Source organism: Capsella rubella, unplaced genomic scaffold, assembly GCF_000375325.1.
Source record: "Capsella rubella cultivar Monte Gargano unplaced genomic scaffold, Caprub1_0 scaffold_3, whole genome shotgun sequence".
NCBI classification, from domain to species: domain Eukaryota; kingdom Viridiplantae; phylum Streptophyta; class Magnoliopsida; order Brassicales; family Brassicaceae; genus Capsella; species Capsella rubella.
This window is the reverse complement of record NW_006238921.1, coordinates 4779194-4799253: the sequence shown is the minus strand read 5'-3', so window position 1 is coordinate 4799253 and position 20060 is coordinate 4779194. Positions and strand designations below refer to the sequence as shown.

Here is a 20060-nt window from a genome sequence, read left to right as displayed (position 1 = left end):
TCTTTGACAGGAAATTTGATTTCTCAGCATTTAACAAAATTTGTCAGTGTATACATCAATTTGATCAGTGAAATCCCTAGTCTATAAAGAAGACAAGCTGTAGCGTAAATTACACAGCTGAAATAGGCAGTCTCTCTTGGCATTTGGTAAGGAAGAAGCTGGTAGGCAATATTAAGAATTTAAGATGATGAAAGTTCCTCCTGAAGCTCCAACTGAGACATACGATACTCTCTCTCAAACAACATGAACTCCTGCATTTGTATTGCATTTAAATCGATCAGATGGTTCTCAGTTATCAAGAATAAAATATTAATACGCAGATATGATCTCATGACTTTATGACTCACTCCTTTTGATGTCTCACAGCCAAAGTGACAAACACATTTCTGAAGCAGAACAGTAAAACTAAAAGCTAACAGATATTCATTCAGGTGAATAACCAACAATGATGTAATCAAAGATGGTAAGCCTTTGACTGTTTTTCATGGAGTAAAGAACTGAAAATTACTAACCTGTAATTGTTGCCGACTGAACAAAGAGAGAAAACCAGTTTCATCAGAAGCCACAAGCTCGATCAGTTCATCATGATCTTCAGGTGGCTTTCCCGACTCCATCAGAGAAACAGAAACCTGCGCATACATCAATAAATTGAGGTTAATTTATCTAACCAGGGACATGCAAGTAGGTAAAAGTTCAGTCTTCTATAGTTCTCGCCTATGTAAACGACCAAAGACTTTTCATTCTCTGCAAAAGTCTTAGTAGACACATTTTTTATAGGTTAAGATGAACTGACCGCAGAGAGACACGCATGTATGCATTGTTATAATTTAATATGGGAGAGGCTAGTTGCTTTACCTGCATCGATCGAAGAACGAGCTCTGGAAGACAGCATCTTCTACAGAGACCCCGGACAATATAAGTTGCAGGTGTTTCAAGCGAGCCTTCTTTACTTGAATACCAAGCGTCTAGGCGGGATATATCCATTGTAACACCTGCTTGGAAACGGGCAAGTTCACCTGCAGTCAAATTTTGAAATTTTGATTGTTTTATTAATGCTGGTGATTTTATCTTGGATGAAACATCCCCAAATTTCTATAGAGAAAAGGATGTAAACCACAGTAAACAAGAAATATGTTCCACAGAACCAAACCTTTAAAACCAGCTGCAGCCACTGCACTTAGGATACCACCATCATTTGCATTATGTGGCCCAAGTCCATCACCCTTAATTGCTAAACACCGGAGCACAACCTCGATGCAGTAGCTGTCCCTTGAAGAAATCGATACATTTACCTGAAAGCGAAGATCAACACAAACATTAACGTAGTAGATGCTCTCAAGATGCTGTCACATCATAGAAAATATTGAATTCTATTGCACAACCATTTTAGATGAAAACTCATGTCCAGGGAAAAATCAAACTATATATAACTATGCGTGAGGGAAAAGCAAAGGTTACAGGTAAAAGGAACATATGCAACAAGAACAATGAATAAAAGGATTACCATTAACTGGCGATCTAAAACAACTTCCTCACTGACAGAAGAGTACAGTGCACTCATTAATGCAGCACATACAGTAGCATCTGGGCGCAAACATTCACCAGAAGGTAAACAGAGCATCGCAGTTGCATGCAATTCAAGGAATAAATATTCTTCTGATTCAAATACATGATCTTCGAGAAATGTCATCCAGGGATTGTCTCGTCCTGGGTTAAGATTCAAAACTGGCACAGTTAGCAGCATATTTGATCAACATTCAAATTGCAAAGTCGTGCATACAACAAGTCAACCATATATTATCAAGTATGGCATCACTTACTGAGGAGCAATGTCAAAGAAGAATCCAGAGTCTCTTTGGCTGCTACAATAGCTTTCTGATTTTCCTCTTTTGACAGTTCAGTGACTTCAGCATTCTCTAATTGAAATTTGAGCCAGTTGCGATATTTTGCATCACAGGAATAATACTCATTCTGTTGAAAGACAAAGAGGTACGTAAATCTGGATAATGAATGTTTTAATCAAAGGAATAAGAAAGAGGATAATTTCAGTGAAGCATACCCAGTCTTGGAACTCTTGCAAATTCTCAGAAACGTAGTCTTCAAGGGTATCTGGATTTTCTGAGAGTTGCTTCAGAGGTTCAGCTAGAAAACTAAGAAGCGTGTGTGCACCCACGGGAGTTGCAGGCACCCTCCACATGGCAATCAAAGCAAACTCTCTGAAAAGTATGTTGCTGAAGAGAGAAAAAAACAATAATACCATGAAACAGAGCCAAAAATGAAGAATGTAAGTGGTTGATAGATTGTTTACATATTAAAAGGTCTTCTGGTCCTCTGAATTCCATTACGGAATTGACATATAGGCTAACAGAGATACAAAATTAGCCTATATTTTCCTAATATGTTGAGATTTCTTGTAGACGCATATATCTAGCCATATGTCGTCAATATGTATTGACCGTACCTGTGCATCAAAGATCGCAACAGTAATTTGGAAGTAACATCCTTGACATCCTTAATAGTAGACGGAGGCGTAAAACAGAGCCACTGAATCGCTATGGCTTTTTGAAGACTCTGCTGACGATGCTGCTCGGCAACATCAACTGAGGGATCATATTTTGCAAGTTTGATTTCCCGAGATCTTGACAAAACCCTGTGAATGTTCCATGAAGTTGCAACTTCTGAGATTAATAAATAGAGTCGAATGTATCTCACTGTTACATATTATGAGCCATGAAAAATTCTCGACCATTAATACCTGTCAACTATTTCTTCAAAATTTCCACGTGACTCATCCACAGGAGAAAATGGCAAGTATTCCATAGCGGACAGGAAGATTTTGTACTTCACATGTACACTATTAACGGGGCAGAAAGAAAAATGTCAAAGAAATAACTTTATGCAAAACACCTACATGCAATATTGGGTGCTTGTTCACGAAGTTGAGAGGGTAACAGAATGCAATGTGAAAGACTATCCTCCGATATTTATCATCAAATAACCAATAATTCAATTAGAAATACCTGCTGTGCATCCTTAGCTCCATCATGTGTACAAAAAGTTCAATGCATCGATGAGGAGCAAGCTGGGAAGCATAAATTCCTACTAATTCTTCATGTTGTTTTGAAAATAGAAACATTGCATACCTGGCAACATTTCACAGATCACTAAAAAGCCAGTTGAACATAATGTATCATGAAGTAGGATAATAAGTTCCATAAATGAACTCTGCTACCGCAGAGAATACAGCTTGAAGTGACTCACATATGAAGGATAAGATCACCAACATTACTGAGCTTCTCGCTGAAAGAGTCGTTGATTTCATCAGTAAACAGAAGCCTAATAACAAGCACCACATGGGCACCAAACTTTATCATATGAGGATCTCCATGGGGCCTGCCAGATGCAAACGTATTAAGTCAAGGCACTCATATAGCAATGCTGTAAACACATATCTGTCATCTTATAGATAACCAAGAAACTTTAGCAAATAGGATCCGACAATCAAAAGATTGTCATTACGAGACCCCTACCACAGCCTCCCTGAGTTGGGAATTTTTGTTAATTCGAAAGAAAATGCTAGGATACAATCAACACATTATCCATAATTTTTCATAGAAATAGAGCTCTCTGAAGAAAAATTATTGATTGCCTGAAGTTGCTTTGATCATCTTCTAAGGGCGCTATCCATGACCATATGATATCAAGAAGATGTGATATATCACCCAACATAAGGTTCATCTGCCAAAAGAAAGTATTAGAGATGACTACGCACATAATACTTAACAGAAAAATCTTTGGCTATTAAAATACCTGAATTTGCCGGTGCTGCTCTTTGCATCCTCTGACAACAGCTTCATGCACCATTTCCCTATGTCAGGGACAAAACAGTAAGTTGGGCAGTAGCTCTTTACAGAAAGGACAAATAGAAAATTTCCCAATAGTCTCATTCATACCCTGAATGGAGTTTCTGAAGAAGCGCAGGAAGGTCACGGGGTTGTTGGTTTAGAACATGGAGGGGCCAATCTTCTGGCCCAAGTGAAGACTGACAACCATTTTGCATAGTTTCCGGACTTTCATCAATGCAGCTTCTAAACCTTTCTGTCAACCCTGGCTTTGATTGGGCGAGTTCAAGATCAACCTGAACATCAAGCCAAGATTTTGCCATAGCCCAGCAAGCTGACTGCAGAAAAATCACCATCACCGCTAAACAATGTCAATGCGTGCAGCACCAAAGTACGCTATGGAACAAGTTAGAGGAAGACAGCAGTTTCCAGTTTCATAAAAAAATTCATAGGAATGGTAGCGACTAAAAAAAATATTGTAAATGACTATAACCATCTTTAAACAAATTTTATGAGTGATAAATCAATTCGACAGGGACACATGTGCAGGGTGATAACTTAAGACGAAATGACCTTTCATATAAGCACCTTAAAATATTACGCTGAGAATTTGGCAAGACAAGCAAGAAAAAATGTTAACAGTACCATTAATTTAAATAAAAAAATGGTAGCCAAGCAAGCAAAGTAGGAATGTGCTAAATAAATCAATCTGATTATACAAATGTGCCTGCCCTTACCTCCCAATCGGTACAAACTGGTAACATGCGGTTCAGGTTGCTACATCGTGTTGCAAAAACAGCAACTTCATGTTTTCCGCCATCCTGCTCTGCAATTTTCTTTAGAAACAAATGAAGGAAAATAGTAAGTTATGTTTCTCTGAGAGAGATTTTTTTTCAAATTCATCAAAAAGCAATAAACTATCCAGATTCTGTATTACCTCTGATGCACAGTAGGACGCCCATTTCCAAAGACGCAGTTGATTGCCAAAGCCACTTTCCTGCTCGATGGCCTGGAGAGTCCTATTTTTCCCATTCTTTATTAAGGCCTCAACAGAAGGAAACATGTCCATTCCAGAAAAAGGGCATAAAGTTGCAGCTCTCCATGGCTGCCAAAGTAGAAATACAAATCGACATTATCGCTACACACCTTACTAATCAGTATCCTTTGAAAATTCATACCCTTATAAATATTACCTGCCCAGCGGACCTGCAGAGATCACATGCCTCTTCTATTCTTCCAGCCCTTATCAAAGTCCAAACATCCTCAAGAACAGATTCATCTTGTTTCTGCCAAAAAAAGTTGTAGATAGTAATTTTATTTAACAGTGATTATCAAAACGAAATATGACCCTCACAGTATAGATATAGGCATCCACAGGGAAACTACAACAAACAAAATATGCAGTTAGAACTGCTATGTGATACGCCCTAGAGCAGGCCAGTTAGATAAATAACTGAGAATCAAATCTTATATGAAAAAATAGGCGGATGTTCTGGAAAAATATATGTAACCCTTCTCTTCTGAAAAAACATATGTAACCCTTCTCATCCACATTTACATTGCTTTAAGTACAGTCCCACCAACATTTTTTCATGTATACCATGTATTTGATATTGAATGAATATTGAAATGTTAAAACATGCACATCAGCACTAATAATTTAGACGAACCTAATGCCAACCATAGCTGAACAGGCTTACATTGTCATCAGGAAGAAGGCGGGCATGTTCACGTGTTGGAGCATCAAAATCCAGATGGTGTACAGTGTCACTGCCAGAGCCATTTTTCTTGAGATATCTTTGTGTATGATGCCACACTCCAGCGTTTGGAAGATAAGTACCCACATGAGATCCCCGCACCTGAGAACATTAACATTTTCTGGTAAGCAAATTCTAATATAGTGTAATCACCTCTATCAATTTGGGGGTTCATCACACAATTTTTCACTTAAGTAGAAAAAAGCCTAGGAAACAGTACCAACACCCACAATTTATGACAAGTACGGATACAAACTACAGACTTTGCTTTCAGAAACAATAGCTATATCTCTAGGTGCAGAGCGAATTCACTACTAGAAAAGAAAATGCAGCAACCGTTTTGCTCAACTTATGTTTGTGAAAGTTAAAAGATCTTCACTGCAATTACCGAGATTATTAATGTTCCTACATATGATCCCAACCTAGGAATGCAAACATGACCAGACCAGATCAACCAATCAAGTATCATGCCAAAATGGCAATGGTAAACAAATATATTGAAAAAGGATATACTGGAATACCCACCTTCCTTTCCAATTCAAGTGATTTTGAAGCCAGTTCTTCAAGCCACAAGACTATCCGAAGGCATAGCTGAGCTGTATGGTCGTTTACAACAAACTGACAAGCCTCCAAATGAGATGTTGATGGCGACTAACGACATTCAACATAATCAAATAAGTCCACGGCGTAAGATGTATCAAATATGAATAATTCATTTGAAAAACGATTACGAAAGAAGGCTTACCAGGATCAGTTCCTCTGGAACTTGTTCAGTAACTGCACGAGCAAAGACACATGATCGATTATACCATTTCTAACACAAACCACCCAGTAATTTAATTGAATATATTCCAGGTAGGCACATAGCTTTGACAGACATCAGTAATCAAAATGAACACAACGCCTAGTCGCCTACCCTATTCCTAAACGGCCAAAGCAATAGAATGATGGAGTTGAGTTTCCAAACAGTAATTTAATTGTTCAGTAACTGCACGAGCAAAGACACATGATCGATTATACCATTTCTAACACAAACCACCCAGTAATTTAATTGAATATATTCCAGGTAGGCACATAGCTTTGACAGACATCAATAATCAAAATGAACACAACGCCTAGTCGCCTACCCTATTCCTAAACGGCCAAAGCAATAGAATGATGGAGTTGAGTTTCCAAACCTTTTCCATATAGGTTCCATAACAGTGACCAGGAGGCAGCCTCACCAAGCAAAAGCTGAGCCTTCTGTCTCATAAGTTTATCCTCCACAACACGATGTCTAATATCTGATCCATATCTGTAGATACCGGAAAGGCATGAAAAACAAACAAAATAATTAAAGTTGAAGAAGTTCTGACGGTTAAACTCTAGACTCTAGAGTCAGAAGACATACCTAATTGATTGTGAAACATTCCTGCATGATTCCTCAAGTCTCAATATTAGATCTGGAATGGTTATTAATCCTGCAGAACCAAGACATCATAATTGCAATAAGAGATAACCAAATAATAATGGGACAATAATAAGTAAAGGGACTCCCACAGCACACAAAAGGTAGATACATAGCTTAGTTGATATTTTGAAAGAATGAGAACCACATAAATGCATGCAGAAACAGATCCAAATATCTGCATATTCGTGTATATACATGCACATAACTTATAAGAAGACTAATATATCATACAAACCTTGAAGTGCAGAATCAAATAGAGAAGCAAACAAAGCAAAAGTTGTATCTCCACTCTCAGCTAACTCATCATTCTCAATCTTGCAAGCCTTCAGTGATTGACTTTCTACTTGACGAAACAAAGACTCATTATCATCATCCAGAATTCCAACACTCTCCGCCCTGGAAGCAGATATCGGGTTTGTATGTGCTCCATCGTAATGATCGGTGTGAAAATTGTCAACCTCCTCCTTAATGTTTTCAAGAAGCAAAGCTGTATTTGTTGGACTATGGATGTTATGCCCATCATAGAGTAATCTGTTCTCACGGACATTTGAACTCAAGATTTCCTCATGTGGGGATGTAGAGTGTCTCTTTCTGCAAGCATTGTACACAGGGGCATCAAAATGTTATACCTCAGAACACGCAAATGAAGTGGTTAAACAATACACATCAATGCAGACTAACACGAAACAAAGAATAGAAATTGTTTTCAATACTAATTCTTATTTATTGAAATAAAACCATACGCAGATTTATAAACTGAAACCATAAACCCTAACAGGAGTTTCAGCTCATCGGAGAACAAAATTCCGGACCCTTCGAGAAAAATCTCGTTCAAGCCTTGATTACATTCCGCTGATTTAGACTCTACTTATTTTACAAACAAACGACAACCCACAAAAAAAAAAAAAAAAAAAAAAGGAAAAACCACTTAAAATCCAACCCAGAAAATCGAGAATAGTAATCCAAATCGGAAAAAGGGTAGTCGAAATATTTACCGATAACGACGGAATTGATCCCGAACACTAAGAGCCTCGGGGTCGAAGTAGCTAGGAGAAGTGTCCATATCCATGTCCATTTCTTCGCCAACGAAAACTAAACCCAAGTGCTGTAAAAAAGGAACTGAGAAAACAATTCAAGTAGCAGAAGCTCGGCAAAGCTTGAGCGTCGATTAGGTTTTGAAGTCGTCGAAATCTAAAACCCTCTAAAAACTCCCCCGCCCAGTGGGAAGACAGATGCTACGATACACAAGCACAGAACAGTGTAAAAAGACGCTGCGTTTCATCTTTCAAGCTCATTAAGAAAGGTTATAACTGGAATTTAAAATTGCAAAATAGGGGCAGTATAGGCACGAGTTTCACAAAAACAGACTAGCGGAAACGAGTTCTTTGATAAGCTCCCAAGGCGTTGTTTTATCTTCAGAGAGCTTTCTTTAGAGATGGCGGCGCTTATCCGGTGTTGCTCCTCCTTCTCCCAGACTTCCGGTGGCCAACCACTGCCCCGCCACAAGTCTCAAGGTCCAGGTTAGCTCATAGTTCACTAGCTGAATCAGATTTCCAATTTAAGAGTCTCTGTTGGTGTGTAAGTGATCCTCTTTTGGTGATGAGTCATCAGAATGTCGGAGACTGAACTAGGTTTTTGGAGTGATTATGTTGCTGAGTACTCGCATTATGTCCATAGAAGTCTGCTCCGATGGTTTAGGATAAGGAACGGGGAAGTTGGTTTTAGTTTGGGAGATTCCATAATTTTGTGCCATAAGATGAGTGTGTAGCTTAATTATGCCTCCCAAGTCCCAACTCTTAGAAGCATCTTTTACTCTGTCGTGATTTCCTGTTGTGTTGTTCTCATTTGTATTCTTGGTGAGATCTTTGTTTATCATTGTGATACATCTCCATAGCCGTGTCGCAAGAAGTCCCTGAATACGTGAATCTTATACACCTGAAGAGGTAGTTGAGGAGCTTGCAAGTAAACGAATTTGATGGCTTTCATGGATTGTTGCATTCCTAAAACTAGTTCAAGCCTGTCATATTTTTCGTTTTAGATCATTTCAAAATAATTATCAATTCGTGGTTACTGATGAAGTTATCTTTTACTGGATTTCAGCCATTTCGCCATTGCTTTTTTCAAGGCTTGGAAATTTACTAGTCAGGAAACCTGGGGATCATCATCCTTTCTCCAAAATTATACATTCGTCTTCTCAGCCCAAGGAGTGCGAGGGCAGAGGAGTCTTACAGACACCATTTTCCAGTGTGGAAAAGTTGTCAACTTTTGAGGTAGGTTGGTGGGTTCCGGGATGTTTAGCTATATCCCACTGTATACTATGAGGATTCCATTGCTTGAATACCCGGATAGTGTTTGACTCGTTTTATATTTGTTGTCAAGTTTTTTCGTTGTTATAGTAAGCCTTTAGATATGGATGTGGCAGGGAATTGGCAGGCTCAAATTACCGGTGATGGCATTGTTGTTTACAAACTCCCTACAGATGGCTACACCACTTGAAGCTTTGGCTGCTGAGACATGTGAACCAGAGAGCTCCATGTTTAGCATGCCAATTTTGTTACTTGTAGCTTTAATTGGAGCCACCGTTGGAGGTAGTAATTAGTCTTCTCTTCAGACTATGCTTCTATTAACTGTGCTCATTAGGGGTTTTGATAATAATTCTCATGATACACAAACCAGGGTTGCTTGCTCGGCAGAGGAAAGGGGAGTTACAGAGGTTGAATGAACAACTACGACAGATTAACGCAGCTCTTAGGAGACAAGCGAAAATTGAGTCATATGCACCAAGCTTGAGTTATGCCCCAGTGGGAGCAAGGATCCCAGAGAGTGAAATCATTGTGGACCCAAAGAAACATGAGTTGATTTCCAAGTTGAAAACAGGAAAAACCTTTCTTAGAAATCAAGAACCAGAGAAAGCGTATGCTGAGTTCAAGATAGCTCTGGAACTTGCACAGAGTCTAGGAGACCCCACTGAAGAAAAGAAAGCTGCAAGAGGCTTAGGCGCCTCACTGCAACGCCAAGGGAAGTATAGAGAAGCCATACAGTATCACTCCATGGTTCTGGCCATCTCAAAGAGGGAGGGCGAAGATTCTGGAACCACTGAAGCATATGGAGCTATTGCAGACTGTTATACTGAGCTGGGAGATCTCGAGAAAGCTGGAAATTTCTATGATACATACATTGCTCGGTTAGAGACGGACTGATTCTTCCGCAATATCCTTTGTTGTCTGTTTGTGTTCATGTCAAATCACATAAAATGGATATCCAAATCCCTTTTATTTAATGTAATTTGCTTGTCGTACAATCCATGGGGATACATAACTAAGCATACAGCCGCAGATAAAACTTTATATAGATAGCTTAAGTGAGAGATGACAAACACACACAAACAAGTTCTAGAAAAAGGAAAAAGAAAAGAAAGAAAAGCAAAGAGATTGAAAAAGTTCAGTGCCACGATCTGAGGTTTATTACTGATAGTACATGAGCTGTTGTGCAGCGGCTACATTCTGAAAGCCACCATCGTACATGGCTGCAGTCACTCCAGCTGCATTCATTCCATGAGCTGCCTGCCTTAGAGGGTGTTGACCTTGTGGATGCATCAAGGCGTTCACACTAGCCATCTTGCTTAGTGCCAATTGCCTCTCATACGCTAAGAGATCAGCTGCAGACAGACCAGGCACTGGTGCTGGGGCAGGTGGGGGAAGTGGGTTTGAGGCTGTACCAGGTGGAGTTGGCTTATTTCCCCATGAGCACTACAATTAACAAAATCAAATGTCAGATTACATGCAAAGTCTCAGATGAAGCAATTGTCAGGAACAGTATGATCAAACAGAGGGGTTTTTCTTTTCTGGTAAACCAAACTTATAGTACCTTTATCTGTCTGTTAAAGAGGTACGGCTGACTGTTACCCATCTGAATAGCAAGAGCAGCCTCGGGATGCGTATTATATCTCACAAAACCAAAGCCTTTGTCTCGTTGGACACGGACCTCTTCAATAACTCCAGCGCCAAGAGCATGGAAGTAGCGGTGTAGATCAAGCTGAGTTACCTGCAAAATACATAGTTGTCATGGTAAACCCGAAATTTACTGACGCAATAATTCTTCAAAGAGCCTCAACAGAACTGTTTTTATTGTGATAGTGATCCAAGTTACAAGGAGCACTTCCTAGCGGATAAACACACCTCTGGAGCAAGGTTTCCCACATAAACAGTGGTAAACTGAGAATTGTTTTCAGGTGCTTCCTCATTTAAGGTCTCTTTACCATCCTCTGCACAATTAAACGACCAATGTAGCTTTGTTAGCTATGAGTTTTTCATATTACCCAGAGAAACTCAATGTATATTCACAAATCCACTTGCATGAGAAAGAAAAAAATGCAGAATTTGCAGTCATAGAAGAACAACCTGATGAGCCAGTGGTAAGTTCTACAACACTTTTTCCATCAGAACTGTGCTTATCCTCACCAGAAGTAGCACCCTTCGTGGCCCAGTTGCATCTGATCTGTCTACTACTTAACCACTTACCTGCAAAATGTGGTAAAATCAACGGTTAATTGCTAAGAATAAAGACACAAAGTCAGTTCTATAAGTTAGGCCTCAATGAAACAGAAACTATATAAATTTTAGCAGTTCTTGACTAATAATCAAGAAAACTCATAATCTCTTTCTAGGTACGGTATCATGCAGTTGCATGCAATTTCTACAAAGTTCAGAATCGAGGAGGCATAGTTCACAAATGAGAATGAAAGTCCTGAGATCTCAGCTACTATACAATCCTTACCATTCATTTCATTAATGGCAGTTTGAGCATCCTGCAAATGAAATCAACATGTAACATTAATATAAACAACAAAAAATTCTTGAGCTAAAACAAGTAGTCACCGCATGATTTAAAGAATATACATTACCTGTTGATTGCGGAAGGAAACAAACCCAAAGCCTCTTGAGCGCCCAGTTTTCTGGTCCCACATAACTCTTGCATCCCTTCAAGTGAACACTGATATTAGACTCAGTTCAAGATTACGAGTTGGATCATGGGATGTTTCAGCAGATAAGCTTGATCAATAGGAGAATTTTGTAATTCCAAGAGTTTTAAGTACATCAGAATCATTTCACTAGATTTTCGTCTAATCAATAGTAGAATCGTTTAAGGGAGAATGTTGTAATTCTTTAAGAAAGTGGTTGATCAAGCATGAGAACTTACGAACAAGTGGAAAAAACAGAAAAGCTTTGATATAATGTAGCGTCAGTAACCTCAGGACTGAGGTCTCCAACAAAAATGTTGAAATGGCCTGCAACTCGTCCAGAAACAAAAGCATTGATGAGCATTTCAAACAAACAAAATGCAAATCTTAGAAGAAATCAAAACTTACTTGAAGTGTCTTCCCTCTGACCAGTGGCATACGCCCAATTGACTTTGATAGGCTGTCCAAACCTGTGAAACTCAAGTATTATAACCTAAGTGAATTAGTTTGAAGAATAGTTATAGAACAGAACTATGAAAATTGTTCCTTACAAATGCCTTCCATTCAGAGACAGTATAGCCAGAGCAGCGGATCTACGGTCAAAGTAGTGGACAAATCCATATGATGACTGAAATCAGAAAAAAATACAATTTTGTGAGTGTGTCCACTTTTAGAAAGCTTGAGAAATCCAACCTAAACAGAGCAGCAGGTAGAGAGTTTTCCTTATGCATACAACTAGGCAATTGTTTGGTTATGCTAGTCTAAAACAAGAAACTATAAAAAAAAGACGGTCACTTTCACAATCTCAACACACACACAATAGAAGTAGAAAACAGGTGGATTTCGAATCTCACTACCTTATCCTTCCTGATGAGTTTACTGCTTTCAACAGGGCCAGTGCTAGTAAAAATCTCTTGAAGCAGAGGCTCTGTGACTTGTGTATGAATATTTCCAACATACCTGCCAATATTAGAACGATTATAGAAGAGTTAAAACACACACTCAGAGCTACACGTTCAAAACAAAGAAATGCTGAAAACCAATTCACTCACACGCTACGGCAAGTACTTGGATCAAAACCAGGAGGAAGGTTTCCACTTGGAACAGGCTCTAACTGCAAATGCCAAAAGTATGACACACACAAAAAAAAAAAAAAAAAAATCAAATTTTGAAAATGGATGGCTGCAGAAAAAGAAAAAATCATTCCTTTTCTATCCCCATGAGACCAAAGTAATTCTTGAGATGGTAAATATCAGCTCAATTTGGTAATGACCCAACAAAAACTAAACAGACAAAAAGATAAAGGAACGAATTGTTAGCCTGGCTACAGGATCTGGAAACCCTAGCCTTCCGTTCAATAAAGTATTAAAAGGGAACACAAAAGACACAGCCCGTTCGAACGAGCCAATCTACAAATGATGAACACAAACTAAACCCGACCCGGAATAAAAGGACCCACGAGAGAGATATGATAGTGTAGAGATGGAATTAATTAAAAAAAAAAAAACTTAAACGAACTCTAGTTTCGACCAAAATTAGACACATCGAAGATGTAAAAAGGTAGAACAATAAAAAGAAAAAAACCTGAGGAGGAGCCAAAACACCAGGATGGTAAAGAGAGTGTTGCTGCATCAGAGCTTGTTGCTGCATCAAAGCTTGTTGCTGTTGCTGTTGATGTTGCTTCAGTCTCGGATTCTGCATTTTTTTTCTTCCTCTTACTGCGATGAAAAGAAAGATATATGTTTTGTTTCTCCCAGAAAGATTTTGATTTTTCCGCTAGGGTTCAGGTACTATCGCTCACGAGATGGAGAAAGAAAAAAAAACTAACCCAAAAAAAAAAAAAAAAAAATTAAAAAAAAAAAAGGGAAAAAGGAAGAAAGAGAAAAAAAAAAAAAGAAATCAGAGAGGAAAGAGAAAGAAGCTGTCCGTAGAAGAAGAGAGGGACCGTGCGGCACAAGTGAACTATTTATAGCTCGATTTATTTTATTGCTCATTTTCAGACAAGAACTGAGATGAAACTAACGTTACAGCATTGTGGCGATCATTCATTCTTTGGTGACAGCCAATAATAATACAGCCCATTAACAGGCCCAGGCCCATATTTAAGTGACGTCGAGGGACCACTATTTTCTGACTAACTTGATCCGTGGACCCAAGCGTGTAATACTGTAATATATATCATTAAACATTAGGTTAGTATTTGTCTTTGTGACTGATTCCATGAAATTTTATTGGAGCTCATAGTCTAAGTTCAGGTACTTGAAATAAAAAATCATATTGTATTTATCATCTTCTTTTTTCTTTTGAAAAATCAGATCCTCTGGTTATATATATATATATATATATATATATATATATATATACAATATGATTTTTAATACAATATGATATATATATATCATTATAATTGTTAAACATAAACCTAATTCTTCAAACATTGAATAACCTTAAATATTCACTACAACTTGTACTTAGTAGTATATACTAACTTAAATTATAGGTCGATTAAAATCAAGTATGGTCCACCAACCACATCTCATTATTATGACGTTTGACAATGTACACATTTATATCTTAGCTGGGTTTTTTCGACTATTCTCCCCAGAAAAAACTTATAAAACGTCTCCATTATAATCCCAATTTTGAAATTCTTTGACCAAAAAAAATTGTACGCACATTGTAGAGGTAATTATATTTTGATTACAACAAGGTCCAATCACGTCATAGCACTTTAGATCAACTTTAAAAAAAAAACTTAAATGTGTAAAGAAGAAGAAAAAAATCCGAAATTTATCAGCAACGAAACAAATACACTAGAAACTAAAATATTGCATTATGACATCATATATAGATTGATAAGATAGTTTCCAAAATTACTGGCTTAAGTAAGTGATCCCACTATAAAAAAAAAAAAAAAAAAAAAAATGGGAAGATAATCATAATATTAAGACATGATTGCATTGGATATATCTAGATATGTGTCTCTTTTCATTTAGGCATTATAGCATTACAGATCTCTCTGACTCTCACCCAATTTTTTATTTATTCAGACCAAAAATTTTAATTTTTACCGGGCATTTTTACGCCGCCGGCGAGTAATTCTGAATTGTTTGGCAAACGTATACACACAAGAGGGAGGAGGAGTTGAAAAGTCCAAAGAGATTGATCTTTATTTTCTTTTCTTTTCCGATTTCCCAACTCTCTCTCGCAGAAACTTCCAAAATGGAAAATTAAAAAAAAAAAAAAACAATACAATCAGACAGCTTTGCCTTATATGACTAATAAAGACTTGTGATAAGAAAGTAAGGAAAAAAAAAAAAAAAAAACAATCGAAGTGGTTTCTTACCAAAAAGAAATCGACCAATCTCCGAAGAAGAATACCTAATTTGAATCGGTGGAGGTGAGTGAGAATGACTCAATTTTGTTCTTCTTGTTTTTTTTTTTTTTTTTTTTTGTTCTGTTTTTTTGAATTTTGTCGTTGTTGTTGTTTGTCTGATTGATTAATAGATGGAACCGCCGGAGAATAGTATAGATTCCGATGGTTCGAAGTTAGAGAGTGCGCAGAGGATTATACTCCGGTGGGACTCAGCGGCGTCTGAGGAAGCAAGAGGGAAGATGATTTTCCAAAGCGATCGTGATGAAGTCGATCGGTTCCTACGAGCCGTTGATGAAATCCAGCGCACCTTATCTTCTATCTCCTTCTCTTCTTCTTCCTCCTCCTCCGCCGCCGCCGCCGTCGATGACCACGAGGTCAAAGCTAACTCAGCTATCCAAATCGCCATGGCTAGACTCGAAGACGAGTTCCGTAACATTCTTCTCTCCCACACAACTGTTTTCGAGCCTGATTCACTTTTTCTCGAGGAATCATCAGTCTCTCCGTCTTTATGCGTCGAGGCTGGAGATGATGATAGCTCCGCAACTCCCGAAGAAGAGGAGTTGAACTCCCCTGGTGGTTCCGGTTCTGGCCGCTTAACTCGTAGAAGAAGCAGTTACAGATCCACGAGCAGCATACGAGAAATGGATCTTATCACTCCGGAGGCTATCTCTGATCTTAGATCGATTGTTCAGCGAATGGTCGCCGCCGGTTACTCTCGTGAGTGTATCCAAGTCTACGGAACTGTTCGGAAGTCAGCCATGGAAACCATATTTAAGCAGCTTGGGATTGTGAAGATAAGCATCGGAGATGTGCAGAGGCTTGACTGGGAAGCTGTTGTAGGCAAGATCAGACACTGGATCCGTGCTGCTAAGGTCTGTATTAGGATTGTATTCTCCAGTGAGAAGAGGCTATGTGAGCAGCTGTTTGATGGTATATGCACTGCCATGGATGAGACTTGCTTCATGGAGACAGTGAAGGCTTCTGCTCTGAGACTTTTCACTTTCCCTGAAGCTATTAGCATTAGTAGAAGATCACCTGACAAGCTTTTCAAGATTCTGGATTTACACGATGCCTTAACGGATATGTTGCCTGATATAGAAGCAATCTTTGACTCAGATTCATCAGATACTATTAGGGTTCAGGCCGTTGAGATTCAAGCGAGACTAGCGGAAGCAGCTAGAGGTATACTTTCCGAGTTTGAGAATGCTGTTCTTCGTGAGCCTTCCATAGTTCCTGTCCCTGGAGGAACGATTCATCCATTGACAAGGTATGTGATGAACTACATTGTTATGATCTCTGATTATAAGCAAACGCTGGATGAGCTTATCATGTCGAATCCCGCTACTGGCTCTGATCCAAATGCACCGGATATGGACTTCACAGAGTTAGAGAGTAAATCTCCATTGGATTTGCATTTGATTTGGTTGATCGTGGTCTTGCATTTCAACTTAGAAGAGAAATCCAAGCACTATAGAGACACATCTCTAGCTCACATATTCATCATGAACAACATCCATTACATCGTTCAGAAAGTGAAAAGGTCGCCTGAGCTAAGAGAAATGATTGGAGACCATTATTTAAGGAAACTCACTGGGATATTTAGACATGCTGCTACAAACTACCAGAGAGCTACATGGGTGAGAGTACTGAATAGCCTGAGAGATGAAGGATTACATGTGACTGGGAGTTTCTCATCAGGTGTATCAAAAAGCGCACTGAGAGAAAGGTTTAAGGCATTCAATACAATGTTCGAAGAGGTTCACAGGACTCAGTCTACATGGTCGGTTCCAGATGTACAGCTTAGAGAGGAACTCCGAATATCTCTATCTGAGCATCTTATCCCGGCTTACAGATCGTTTCTTGGAAGGTTCAGGGGTCATATAGAGAGTGGAAGACACCCCGAGAACTACTTGAAATACTCGGTTGAAGATATCGAGACAATCGTTCTAGATTTCTTCGAAGGATATACTACACCACCACACTTGAGGAGGCGATAAAAGAAGATAACAAGAAAACGAACATTCATCTTCTTTTTTTTTTCTTTTTTTTTTTCAGCCACGTCCCACTTTAGGATGTCATAGAATAGACCTGTTATTCACAAGGTTTCAGCCCGATGGAATAATCTCCAGGTAAACATATATTTGTGTGTTGTTGTTTGTGTTATATGTCTTCTATGTCTTCTTTTAACCAAAGTCCTGATTGGTCACAGAACCAACAAGTACCATGTAAATTTTGCAATGTTCCACGTCTTCTATTTTTTTGCTCCATTTTCGTTTCTGTCTGTGCAGTTTGGTTATAACCCTTCTTGCATATCTTGTATCTATCCTGGGAAGCAGAACCATAGCAAGTCTGTTTACTGCAAGTGTTAGCCAACGTTTAGGCTTCTCGGAACCTCAAATTCAAAACCGAATAGTCTTAAAAGTCTTGATTTCGGTAAGATATCATCCAATCTCTACATAATTTCCAAGATGAGGAAAAAAAAACTCCAAAATATTTTTCTCTTGAAAAGATAATATAGATCCGAAGACAGAAGTAGACAGAGATTATTTTTTGTCATATTTTCTTCCAAAATGAAACATAAAGACTTGCGTCGATCCCCTAAATTAACACACAAAAAAGGCTCATCATAAAACTTGCGAGCCAAAGCAGAGCATCAAGCCAAGAATGAATGGGGACGCAATCTGGTTTAATCAAAGTCAAGGAACTCCATCCTCTTCCTCATTGTTCCTCTCAGCTCACTCGCTTCCCTCTCCACCTTTTGCGCCTAAACCAACACAGAAAGTTTCCCAAAACCAAATCATCAGTACGCACACAACATCACATGTAACAAATCTTACTGCTCAATTTGTTACATATATGTGAAAGTTAGAACATGTGATGTGACGCCTTACCCTTTTAATCTCTGCCTCTGAAACGCGAATCATATTAGGAGGAAGCTCTTCTCTCTCCGTGTCCTAACACACATGGTTTAATGCTAACTCAGTGATCTGGAAAACACAAAGTGAGATAGCCAAAAAAGAAAAAAAAAAGAAAAAGAAAAGAGAAGTCTTACCAGCTCACCAATCAGGACAACATTCTCTCCACGGATTACATAGAGGCCTAAAGGAATGTCGCAGTATTGTTCACCAACAATTACCCTCTCGCACGCACCTTCTAGAACCGCATTGGCTATGAATTTACAACAAACAAATTACAGTTTAAATCTCTCTCTCCTATAAACAATGCCATAATAATGTAGGAGCATGAAGAGAAATGTGAGTACCGAATTGATCAAAAGAACGGAGTGTTCCCATCAGCTTTCTACCATCTCTAAGGAGCACAAGTAGTTTTCCTGCATCGTCAAGAACAGAGCCAACAAATATAAGTAGCTGATGTACATTGATTGAAAGCTAAAAGCAAACCTAACTCTAAATGAGGTCTGAAAAACATCTGCAAAATGAGGATTCTGAATCTTCAAACATATCGAAAAGAAGTCGAATTTGGATTCTACAGCCGATAATGAATCAAATTCGACACAGGTTACGAGTGTCACTCCAGAAGTTGAATCAAGAATGTGAAATGCAATCTCATCACATTATATCTTATGCATGCTAAAAGCTCAACATAATTAGCTGAAGAACATACAGATTTGACACAACAAATAAACTAAAAGCTTTGAAGATTGAATCTATTAATCAAAGAGTGTCTCTTTGTGACAATTCAACAGCAAAATTGACAAAGCTTTGAATAAGGAAGCAGAACAATACAGTACAGCCTAATTATCAATTAAGAACTCAAAAAATCAAACGCAAGCAACACTGAATTGTTGGCAAGAAAAAAAAGCTCCGCGAATGCATGTAAATCAGAGAGGAAAGAGGGACGGATTACTATCGAGATAACTAGCGAGTGAGGTTGAAAGATAGATATCCTCAGGACCAGCCCAAGACATCGCTCACTGACTCTGTCCCCGCTTGGAATTGACGAAAAGTTTCGGTCTTTTCTATAAAACACAAACCGGAATAATGAGCTCAGATTCTAGCTGAAGAGATTATATTATACGATTGGGCTACTCCTCGAAATTCTGATAGAAAGGCGGAAATTAGGGTTTTGACTAAAAGGGTTTAAATTGAGATAAGGGATTAAAAAAAAAATTGGGACTTTCTACACCAGATCGAAGATTGGGACACGGATTCGTCAAAAAAAATATATAAAACCCAGATCCGATCACACTTGGGTGTGAAAATTCGAAGAAACTACGCGAGCTCAAGTGTCCGAGATTTCTCTAAACTCGATAAATTATACTTCAGCCACTTTCCCAATTAAATATTAATTTTTTTCCCTCTCAAATATGTATATTATTAACAAATTGGGAATTTGTGTTTTATCTTCTTCCAAAATATATTTATTTACCATATTTGTGACTTGTGAGGAAAAAAATGAGTGAACATAAAAAAATCTACATTTAGTTAATTCTTCTAATTTACAAATTTCAATATTTTTTTAATTTGTATCTGTGTTGTGACTGTGTTCTAATTTGATTTCTAAAGGATTGAACTATATATGTATGTACATGTGGCTTCTCATATATACAGTTTACATATGTAATTAAGCGTCCACTAATATATGGCCACGTTAGCACCAGATCTTGGCGGCGCGAAACTACGCGGCGTTTGCTCAGCATAAAAACGTAGCGCAG

General features: G+C 38.4%; 5 protein-coding genes across 6 annotated transcripts; 2 read left to right on the top strand and 3 right to left on the bottom strand.

Annotated features, from left to right (window-relative positions):
* Nucleotides 1-2: 2 nt before the first annotated feature.
* On the bottom strand, nucleotides 3-8349 carry LOC17892440 (nuclear pore complex protein NUP107). Its single transcript, XM_006299991.2, has 24 exons — nucleotides 8045-8349; nucleotides 7285-7640; nucleotides 6990-7059; nucleotides 6778-6893; nucleotides 6345-6376; nucleotides 6125-6250; nucleotides 5543-5701; nucleotides 5036-5128; nucleotides 4780-4947; nucleotides 4580-4678; nucleotides 3954-4180; nucleotides 3811-3868; nucleotides 3650-3738; nucleotides 3262-3393; nucleotides 3021-3143; nucleotides 2756-2854; nucleotides 2462-2650; nucleotides 2060-2231; nucleotides 1821-1971; nucleotides 1505-1707; nucleotides 1151-1292; nucleotides 856-1016; nucleotides 513-629; nucleotides 3-251 (listed from the first exon to the last, which is right to left on the bottom strand). The coding sequence occupies exons 1-24, from the start codon at nucleotides 8122-8124 to the stop codon at nucleotides 180-182; spliced, it is 3234 nt and encodes a 1077-aa protein (XP_006300053.1). The 5' UTR covers nucleotides 8125-8349; the 3' UTR covers nucleotides 3-179.
* A 78-nt stretch (nucleotides 8350-8427) lies between these two features.
* On the top strand, nucleotides 8428-10350 carry LOC17891920 (protein FLUORESCENT IN BLUE LIGHT, chloroplastic). 2 transcript variants are annotated; one of them, XM_023785756.1, is made up of 4 exons: nucleotides 8428-8563; nucleotides 9150-9319; nucleotides 9472-9637; nucleotides 9726-10350. In XM_023785756.1, the coding sequence occupies exons 1-4, from the start codon at nucleotides 8485-8487 to the stop codon at nucleotides 10247-10249; spliced, it is 939 nt and encodes a 312-aa protein (XP_023641524.1). In that variant the 5' UTR covers nucleotides 8428-8484; the 3' UTR covers nucleotides 10250-10350. The 2 variants fall into 2 exon arrangements, with proteins under 2 accessions (XP_023641524.1, XP_006298170.1); XM_006298108.2 differs by having other exon boundaries at nucleotides 8429-8569.
* Nucleotides 10304-13892, bottom strand: LOC17893219 (oligouridylate-binding protein 1C). Its single transcript, XM_023785753.1, has 12 exons — nucleotides 13594-13892; nucleotides 13062-13123; nucleotides 12867-12969; nucleotides 12561-12637; nucleotides 12418-12479; nucleotides 12249-12336; nucleotides 11953-12028; nucleotides 11826-11856; nucleotides 11450-11569; nucleotides 11228-11313; nucleotides 10917-11093; nucleotides 10304-10798 (listed from the first exon to the last, which is right to left on the bottom strand). Exons 1-12 carry the CDS (start codon nucleotides 13708-13710, stop codon nucleotides 10514-10516), a joined length of 1284 nt encoding a protein of 427 aa, XP_023641521.1. The 5' UTR covers nucleotides 13711-13892; the 3' UTR covers nucleotides 10304-10513.
* A 1428-nt stretch (nucleotides 13893-15320) lies between these two features.
* LOC17892545 (exocyst complex component EXO70A1) lies at nucleotides 15321-17475 on the top strand. The gene is made up of 2 exons (XM_006297161.2): nucleotides 15321-15409; nucleotides 15517-17475. The coding sequence occupies exon 2, from the start codon at nucleotides 15517-15519 to the stop codon at nucleotides 17380-17382; it is 1866 nt and encodes a 621-aa protein (XP_006297223.1). The 5' UTR covers nucleotides 15321-15409; the 3' UTR covers nucleotides 17383-17475.
* Nucleotides 17476-17854: 379 nt separating this feature from the next.
* LOC17893276 (sm-like protein LSM1B) lies at nucleotides 17855-19648 on the bottom strand. The gene is made up of 5 exons (XM_006298752.2): nucleotides 19253-19648; nucleotides 18648-18716; nucleotides 18438-18553; nucleotides 18277-18339; nucleotides 17855-18149 (listed from the first exon to the last, which is right to left on the bottom strand). The coding sequence occupies exons 1-5, from the start codon at nucleotides 19311-19313 to the stop codon at nucleotides 18072-18074; spliced, it is 387 nt and encodes a 128-aa protein (XP_006298814.1). The 5' UTR covers nucleotides 19314-19648; the 3' UTR covers nucleotides 17855-18071.
* Between the last annotated feature and the right edge of the window lie 412 nt (nucleotides 19649-20060).